Raw genomic sequence first — 9,005 nt, 5'->3', positions numbered from 1 at the left:
GCTCACTGACCCCTCTCCGATCATAATTCACTGCTGTTGGCTGGCCTAGGTAGCTCACTGAACCCCTGATCATATCACTGCTTGTTGGCTGGCTTAGGTTAGCTCCTGACCCCCCCCCGATCATATCACTGCTAGTTAGCTCTGGCCTAGGTAGCATCACTGACCCCCCCCCGATTCATATCACTTGCTGTTGGCTGGCTAGGTAGGCTCACTGACCCCCCCCGATCATATCACTGCTGTTAGCTGCTAGGTAGCTCACTGACCCCCGATCATATCACTGCGTTAGCTGTAAGTACTATGAACCCGATACATGCTGTACTGGCTATGTAGCTCACTGCGCCCGCCGATCATATCACTGCTGTTTAGCATGCTAGGTTAGCTAATGACCGCCCCCCCAGATCATATCACTGCTGTTAGCTGGCTAGGTAGCTCACTGACCCCGCCGATCATATCACTGTTTATAGGCTGGCTGGCAGTAGCTCACTGATCCCCACGCCCCCCGATCATATCACTGCTTGTTGGCTGGCTAGGTAGCTCACTGACCCCCCCCGATCATATCACTGCTGTTAGCTGGCTAGGTAGCTCACTGACCCCCCCCGATCATATCACTGCTGTTGGCTGGCTAGTGTAGCTCACTGAATCCCCCCCGACATATCACTGCTGTTGGCTGGCTAGGTAGCCTCACTGACCCCCCCCCCGATCATATCACTGCTGTTGGCTGGCTAGGTGCTCACTGAACCCCCCCCTGATCATATCACTGCTGTTGGCTGGCTAGGTAAGCTCACTGAACCCCCTGATCATATCCATGCTGTTGGCTGGCTAGGTAGCTCACTGAACCCCCCCCCGATCAATCACTGCTGTTAGCTGGCTAGGTAGCTCACTGATCCCCCGATCAATATCACTGCTGTTGGCTGGCTAGGTAGCTCACTGACCCCCCCCCTCCGATCATATCACTGCTGTTGGCTGGCTAGGTAGCTCAATGACCCCCCGCCGATCATATCACTGCTGTTGCTGGCTAGGTACTCACTGAACCCCCCCCCCCTGATCATATCACTGCTGTTGGCTGGCTAGGTAGCTCACTGGACCCCCCCCCCCCCCTTCCGATCATATCACCTGCTGTGGCTGGCTAGGTAGCTCACTGACCCCCGATCATATTCACTGCTGTTGGCTGGCTAGGTAAGCTCACTGACCCCCCCCCCCCCCCTCCGATCATATCACTGCTGTTGCTGGCTAGGTAGCTCACTGACCCCCCCGATCATATCACTGCTGTTGGCTGGCTAGGTAGCTCACTGACCCCCCTCCCCCCCCTCCGTCATATCACTGCTGTTGGCTGGCTAGGTAGCTCACTGAACCCCCTGATCAATCACTGCTGTTGGCTGGTAGGTAGCTCACTGACCCCCGATCATATCACTGCTGTTAGCTGGCTAGGTAGCTCACTGACCCCCCGATCATATCACTGGCTGTTGGCTGGCTAGGTAGCTCACTGACCCCCCCCTCCGATTCATATCAACTGCTGTTAGCTGGCTAGGTAGCTCACTGACCCCCCCCCCCCCCTCCGATCATATCACTGCTGTGGCTGGCTAGGTAGCTCACTGACCCCCCCGATCATATCACTGCTGTTGGCTGGCGTAGGGTTAGCTCACTGACCCCCCCCCCCCCTCCGATCAATATCACTGCTGTTGGCTGCTAGGTAGCTCACTGACCCCCGATCATATCACTGCGTTGGCTGGCTAGGTAAGCTCACTGACCCCCCCCCCCCTCCGATCATATCACTGCTGTTGGCTGCTAGGTAGCTCACTGAAACCCCTGATCATATCACTGCTGTTGGCTTGGCTAGGTAGCTCACTGAACCCCCCCGATCATATCACTGCTGTTAGCTGGCTAGGTAGCTCACTGACCCCCCCGATCATATCACTGCTGTTTTGGCTGGCCAGGTAGCTCACCTGACCCCCCCCCCCGATCATATCACTGCTGTTAGCTGGCTAGGTAGCTCACTGACCCCCCCCCCCCCCGATCATAATCACTGCTGTTGGCTGGCTAGTAGCTCACTGACCCCCCCGATCATATCACTGCTGTTAGCTGGCTAGGTAGCTCACTGATCCCCCCCGAATCATATCACTGCTGTTGGCTGGCTAGGTAGCTCACTGACCCCCCCCCCCCCATCCGATCATATCACTGCTGTTGGCTGGCTAGGTAGCTCACTGAACCCCCCCCCCCGAATCATATCACTGCTGTTGGCTGGCTAGGTAGCTCACTGACCCCCCCCTCCCCCCTCCATCATAATCACTGCTGTTGGCTGGCTAGGTAGCTCACTGACCCCCCCCCCCGATCATATCACTGCTGTTGCTGGCTAGGTAGCTCACTGACCCCTTAACTCTCTGGACCTCATCAACTAGACAGAACAGATAGGAGAGCAGAGCTCCAGAAACAAATTAGAAATTGACCGTGACCCAAATCATCCTCCAACAACCAAAATTAAGAAACAGTATGTATGGACCTCGCTTTGTGCATGGGGCATTGTCATGCTGAAACAGGAAACTGTTGCCACAGAGTTGGAAGCACAGAATCATCTAGAATGTCATTGTATACTGTAGTGTTAAGATTTCCCTTCACTGGAACTAAGGGGCCCGAACCATGAAAAACAGCACCAGACCATTATTCCTCCTACACCAAACTTTACAGTCGGCACTATGTATTGGGGCAGGTAGCGTTCTCCTGGCATCCGCCAAATCCTGATTCGTCTGTCGGACTGTCAGATGGTGAAGCGTGATTCATCACGCCAGAGAACACGTTTCCGCTGCTCCAGAGTCCAACGGCGGCGAGCTTTACACCACTCCAGCCGACGCTTGGCATTGCACATGGTGATCTTAGGCTTGTGTGCGGCTGCTCAGCCATGGAAACCCATTTCATGAAGCTCCTGACGAACAGTTATTGTGCTGCATTTTGGAACTCGTAGTAAGTGTTGCAACCGAGGACAGACGATTTTTATGCGCTACGTGCTTCAGCACTTGGCGGTCCCGTTCTGTGAGCTTGTGTGGCCTACCACYTCGCGGCTGAGCCGTTGTTGCTCCTAGCCGATTCCACTTCACAATAACAGCACATCCTGTATGTATATTATTTTACTGCTCTATAATTATTGTTTGATAACCTTATTTAGTGTATTGATTTCTACATTATTCTTCCCTCTTCATGTGATGCGCAACGTAGAGAACGTCGGAAGAAGAATTATGATTTAGTTACCACAGTGAATTATTGTAATGTTTGCAAATGTGTCAATTACTCCCATAAGGGATGTGTTGCCAACTGGTGATTTGACACAAAAATAAAATTTCATTCATTAATACAGTTGAGCAGGGCAGACATTTGATGAACTGACTAGTTGGAAAAGTGGCATCCTATGACGTTGCCACGTTGAAAGTCACTGAGCTCTTCAGTAAGGCTATTCTACTGCCAATGTTTGTCTATCGAGATTGCATGGCCGTGGGCTCGATTTTACACACCTGTCAGCAACGGGTGTGGCTGAAATAGCCAAACCCACTCATTTGAAGGGGTGTCCACATACTGCTGTACATATAGTGTATCAATAACTATGATGGGTGAAATTAAACCAATAAATAAACTTGGTCACTTAATCATTTTTATTTAGGTTGAGCAGTTAGGAGAAGTGTGGATTATTGTCCACCACACGTCAGTTGTTGTACGACGTTGAAAGAGACCGACAACGACACAACAAGTCCGTTGAAATGTGTAGCTAGGCAACCAAACCGCCTCACCTTTTTTTTTTAAAGAAACTTAAAAGAATATATATATATATATATTATAAACAGAAACAGCCTATAACTAGAAGATGGCATTATGACCTAGAAGTAAACAGATGATCTGGGTAAGATAGGATGATTTACATAAAGGAGAGTCCAATGTCCTTTTCTCCCTCTCCACCTCTCTTTCTCTCATCCTCCCCCTTTCCTAATGGAATGATCACGGCTCCCTGCGCACAGGAAGTCCTTGTGATGTGTAAAAGTCTGTTACTGTACGTTTGTCTGTGTGTGTGTGTTTAAGAGTGTGTGATCAAGACGCAGCCAGGGCCTTAACCAGGTAGAGCTTGTCTCCCTGCTCGCTGGTGAAGATGGGCGCCTTCTTGTAGTGGTCCACCAAGTCCTCCAGAGAACTGAACTTCCGCTGGCCAATGCAGTACACAACATCCTTCAACTGAACCTTAAAATGCTTGTTCTTCCCCTGGGCCTTCAGAGAGATGGAGAAATCACTGGGCTGGAGGGAGGAAAGCAGGGGAAGGGAGGGAGAGAGAGAAAGAAAGAGGGAGACAGAAGGAGAAAAGAGAAAGGAGAAAGAGAAGAGCGAGAGAGACAAAGAGAGAGAGGGAGAGAGAAGAGAGAGAGAGAGGAGAGAGAGAGAGAGAGAGAGAGAGAAAGAGTGAGTCAAAAAAAGCTGAAACTGACCGTTAAAACACAGGGCTCAGCTGGGATGTTGATAATCATCCTGCGATATGAAATCAATCCCCAGGTCTGAGACATTGTTCCTACAGTCCTTATGTCACTACTAATACCTCCCCCCTCTAAAACCTCTGACAGCTCTACAGCAACACTAACAACCTCAGGTCAACACAATGCAGGACTGATGCAGCAAACAACACAATGCAGGACTGGAGGCAGCAAACAACACAATGCAGGACTGATGGCAGGCAAACAACACAATGCAGGACTGATGGCAGCAAACAACACAATGCAGGACTGATGGCAGCAAACAACACAATGCAGGACTGATGCAGCAACACAATGCAGGAATGATGGCAGTAAAAACACAATGCAGGACTGATGGCAGCAAACAACACAATGCAGGAATGATGGCAGCAAACAACACAATGCAGGACTGATGGCAGCAAACAACACAATGCAGGAATGATGGCAGCAAACAACACAATGCAGGAATGATGGCAGCAAACAAACAAATGCAGGACTGATGGCAGCAAACAACACAATGCAGGACTGATGGCAGCAAACAACACAATGCAGGACTGATGCAGCAAACAACACAATGCAGGAATGATGGCAGCAAACAACACAATGCGGACTGATGGCAGCAAACAACACAATGCAGGACTGATGGCAGCAAACAACACAATGCAGGACTGATGGCAGCAAACAACACAATGCAGGAATGATGCAGCAACAACACAATGCAGGACTGATGGCAGCAAACAACACAATGCAGGACTGATGGCAGCAAACAACCACAATGCAGGACTGATGGCAGCAAACAACACAATGCCGGAATGATGGCAGCAAACAACACAATGCAGGAAGATGGCAGCAAACAACACAATGCAGGACTGATGGCAGCAAACAACACAATGCAGGAATGATGGCAGCAAACAACACATGCAGGACTGATGGCAGCAAACAACACAATGCAGAATGATGGCAGCAAACAACACAATGCAGGACTGATGGCAGCAAACAACACAATGCAGGAATGATGGCAGCAAACAACACAATGCAGGACTGATGGCAGCAAACAACACAATGCAGGAATGATGGCAGCAAACAACACAATGCAGGACTGATGGCAGCAAACAACACAATGCAGGAATGATGGCAGCAAAACAAGCTGAACTCTCCTACTTATGACTGTAACGTAACTGTAGATGTAAAGACAGACGGCAACTAAAACGTTGACATAAATAGATGGAAGAGATTCCTACGTTTGCTCTAGAACTCTAGATGAGTGTGGGATGTCTCTGAATGAGGAAGTCTACACTGAGCTACAGATGGCTGTATAGCTATACAGACGGCTATACACCTCAAAAGATGGCTGTACACCTGTATAGATGTTATAGCTCTCTACAGATGGCTGTACTCCTCTACAGATGGCTGTAAAGCTCTACAGATGGCTGTATAGCTCTCTACAGATGGCTGTATAGCTCTATATATGGCTGTACACCTTTACAGATGGCTGTACACCTCTACAGACGGTGTAAGCTCTACAGATGGCTGTAAAGCTCTACAATGGCTGTAAAGCTCTACAGATGCTGTAAAGCTCTACAGATGGCTGTAAAGCTCTACAGATGGCGTAAGCTCTACAGGTGGCTGTAAAAGCTCTACAGGTGGGCTGTGAAGCTCTATAAATGGCTGTACACCTCTACAGATGGCTGTATAGCTCTACAGATGGCTGTGAAGCTCTATAGATGGCTGTTATAGCTCTACAGATGGCGTATAGCTCTCTAGATGGCTATACACCTCTACAGATGGCTTGTGATGCTCTATAGATGGCTGTATAGCTCTACAGATGGCTGTGAAGCTCTACAGATGGTTGTGAAGCTCTCTAGATGGCTATACACCTCTACAGATGGCTGTATAGCTCCTCTAGATGGCTATACACCTCTACAGATGGCTGTACATCTACAGATGGCTGTACACCTCTACAGATGGGCTGTACACCTCTACAGATGGCTGTACACCTCTACAGATGGCTGTAACACCTCTACAGATGGCTGTAACCTCTACAGATGGCTGTGAAGCTCTACAGATGGCTGTACACCTCTACAGATGCTGTACACCTCTACAGATGTGTAACTCTACAGATGGCTGTACACCTCTACAGATGGCGTACACTCTACAGATGGCTGTGAAGTCTACATGGCGTATAGCTTCTAGATGGCTGTGAAGCTCTATAGATGGCTGTATAGCTCTACAGATGGCTGTATAGCTCTCTAGATGGCTATAACACCTCTACAGATGGCTGTGATGCTTCTATAGATGGCTGTATAGCTCTACAGATGGCTGTATAGCTCTACAGATGGTGTGAAGCCTTAAGATGGCTGTGAAGCTCTACAGATGGCTGTATAGCTCTCTAGATGGCTATACACCTCTACAGATGTCTGTACACCTCTACAGATGGCTGTACACCTCTACAGATGGCTGTACACCTCTACAGATGGCTGTACACCTCTACAGATGGCTGTACACCTCTACAGATGGCTGTACACCTCTACAGATGGCTGTACACCTCTACAGATGGCTGTACACCTCTACAGATGGATGTGAAGCTTCACAGATGGCTGTGAAGCTCTACAGATGGCTGTTTAGCTCTATAGATGGCTGTGAAGCTTCTATAGATGGCTGTGAAGCTCTACAGATGGCTGTATAGCTCTCTAGATGGCTATAACCTCTACAGATGGCTGTGATGCTCTATAGATGGGCTGTATAGCTCTACAGATGGCTGTATAGCTCTACAGATGGTTGTGAAGCTCTTATAGATGCTGTGAAGCTCTACAGATGGCTGTATAGCTCTCTAGATGGCTATACACCTCTACAGATGGCTGTGAAGCTCTACAGACGGCTGTATAGCTCTGTAGATGGAGTTATAGATAGCGGTCAGGACTCACCGATGACTCAGAGTCTCTGATGAGGAAGTCTCCCTCCGCTCCTCTCTGGTTTAGAGCCACCTCTGCCTGATGACGCGTCACCTTGCCATAGTACCACTGCTTCCCCGCAAACCGCCCCACCGTGGCCGGAGAGATGTAGTCACAGTCGGGCGTGGGCGGCCCCGCGGGGCCCGGTGAGGCATTCTGGGTAGTGGAGTCCTGCTGGGGAGGCAGCACAGTGACGTAGTTTTTAGGCACTAGTCCCAGCTGTCCGTCTGCTTTACGGCACTTCCACCACTCAGGGTCGTTGTCTGGTTTCTCCACCACCTCCATCACCTCTCCCTTCTCAAAGTTCAGCTCCTCCTCGTTCTCCGAGCTGAAAGGGTACAGCGCCTGCACCGTGTGGAGTCTCCGGGTCCCGTTAGACGCACTGTGAACTACTGCCGCTAGCTTTTCAGTCAGCGACCCTGCCGGGTCCCCCAAACCTCCTCCCCCCGCTGTCCCGTCTGCGTCCTCCGTCACGTAGTTGGAGGGGAACCACCCGGAACGCCCCTGGTACCCCCCACGCCACCAGCCATCGCTACACTTCTCCATGACGATGACGTGGGTGCCCTTGACCAACGAGAGCTCGTCCTCCCGCTCGGCGGTGTAGTTGAACTTGACGAGCGCCGGCAGGTTGAGGTCGTATAGGCGCTCGCCGTTGTCGGAGTACATGTCAGCGTCTGCGTTGGAGGCCGTGTCACGCATCCCCGTTTTACGCTTCACCTTCCCAATGCCTGTTGGGAAACAGGAAAGGTTGTTATGGTTACTGAGAGGGTATTCAGACAGTTATATTATGGTCTGTTAGGAGAGATGCACCATGAGCTCTTATAAAGGGACATTCTGATACCTGTGTGATCGGTAATATAACAATAAATACTCTATGCCAGTGTTTTCCCTCAGTACGTGGAGTAGTTAGCCAAATAGACTGAACACTGGTGGCCTCTGGTATATTTTAATGAGCCTGGCTTACTGGTCTGGTATCTCAGGCTTGTAAAAAGGGGAGGTTAGCTCAAATTTTGACAGACTTTTTGATTGGTTCTCATACAGTATACGCGCTATTTGCATGCACAACACCTTCCTCGTCAATTTGCTATTGGAGAGGTAAAGTTAGGCTAGCTGGCGGGCTAGTCTAGCTAACTAACACTGGTCTAGTTGGGCTAGCTAGTCTAGGTGGGAATTAATAATCTATAGCCTACTGTTTACCACAGTCAGCAATCTAACAACAGTATCTTTCTGGAGGGGTCAGGGCTCAAACAAAAAAACCAGCCTCAGGGCTCAAAACGACAACCTGCCTCAGGCTCAAAAGACAACCTGCCTCAGGGCTCAAAACGACAACCTGCCTCAGGGCTCAAAACGACAACCTGCCTCAGGGCTCAAAACGACAACCTGCCTCAGGGCTCAAAACGACAACCTGGCCTCAGGGCTCAAAACGACAACCTGCCTCAGGCTCAAAACGACAAACCTGCCTCAGGACTCAAAACGACAACCTGCCTCAGGACTCAAAAACGACAACCTGCCTCAGGACTCAAAACGACAACCTGCCTCAGGACTCAAACGACAACCTGCCTCAGGACTCAAAACA

The 9,005-nt window shown here is 49.9% G+C and overlaps 1 protein-coding gene across 1 annotated transcript in view; it reads right to left on the bottom strand.

Annotated features, from left to right (window-relative positions):
- Positions 1 to 3,624: 3,624 nt before the first annotated feature.
- Positions 3,625 to 9,005, bottom strand: part of LOC112073873 (SH2/SH3 adapter protein Nck1-like) — a 57,139-nt gene continuing 51,758 nt past the window's right edge. The window contains 2 exon segments of the mRNA XM_024141108.2: positions 3,625 to 4,269; positions 7,403 to 8,157. Of these exon segments, the coding sequence (XP_023996876.1) occupies positions 4,069 to 4,269; positions 7,403 to 8,157 (956 nt within the window). The 3' untranslated portion in view covers positions 3,625 to 4,068.

The sequence above is a fragment of the Salvelinus sp. IW2-2015 genome, unplaced genomic scaffold (assembly GCF_002910315.2).
Source record: "Salvelinus sp. IW2-2015 unplaced genomic scaffold, ASM291031v2 Un_scaffold2404, whole genome shotgun sequence".
NCBI classification, from domain to species: Eukaryota; Metazoa; Chordata; class Actinopteri; order Salmoniformes; family Salmonidae; genus Salvelinus; species Salvelinus sp. IW2-2015.
The sequence above is the reverse complement of the archived record's forward strand: the minus strand, read 5'-3'. Positions and strand labels throughout refer to the sequence as shown.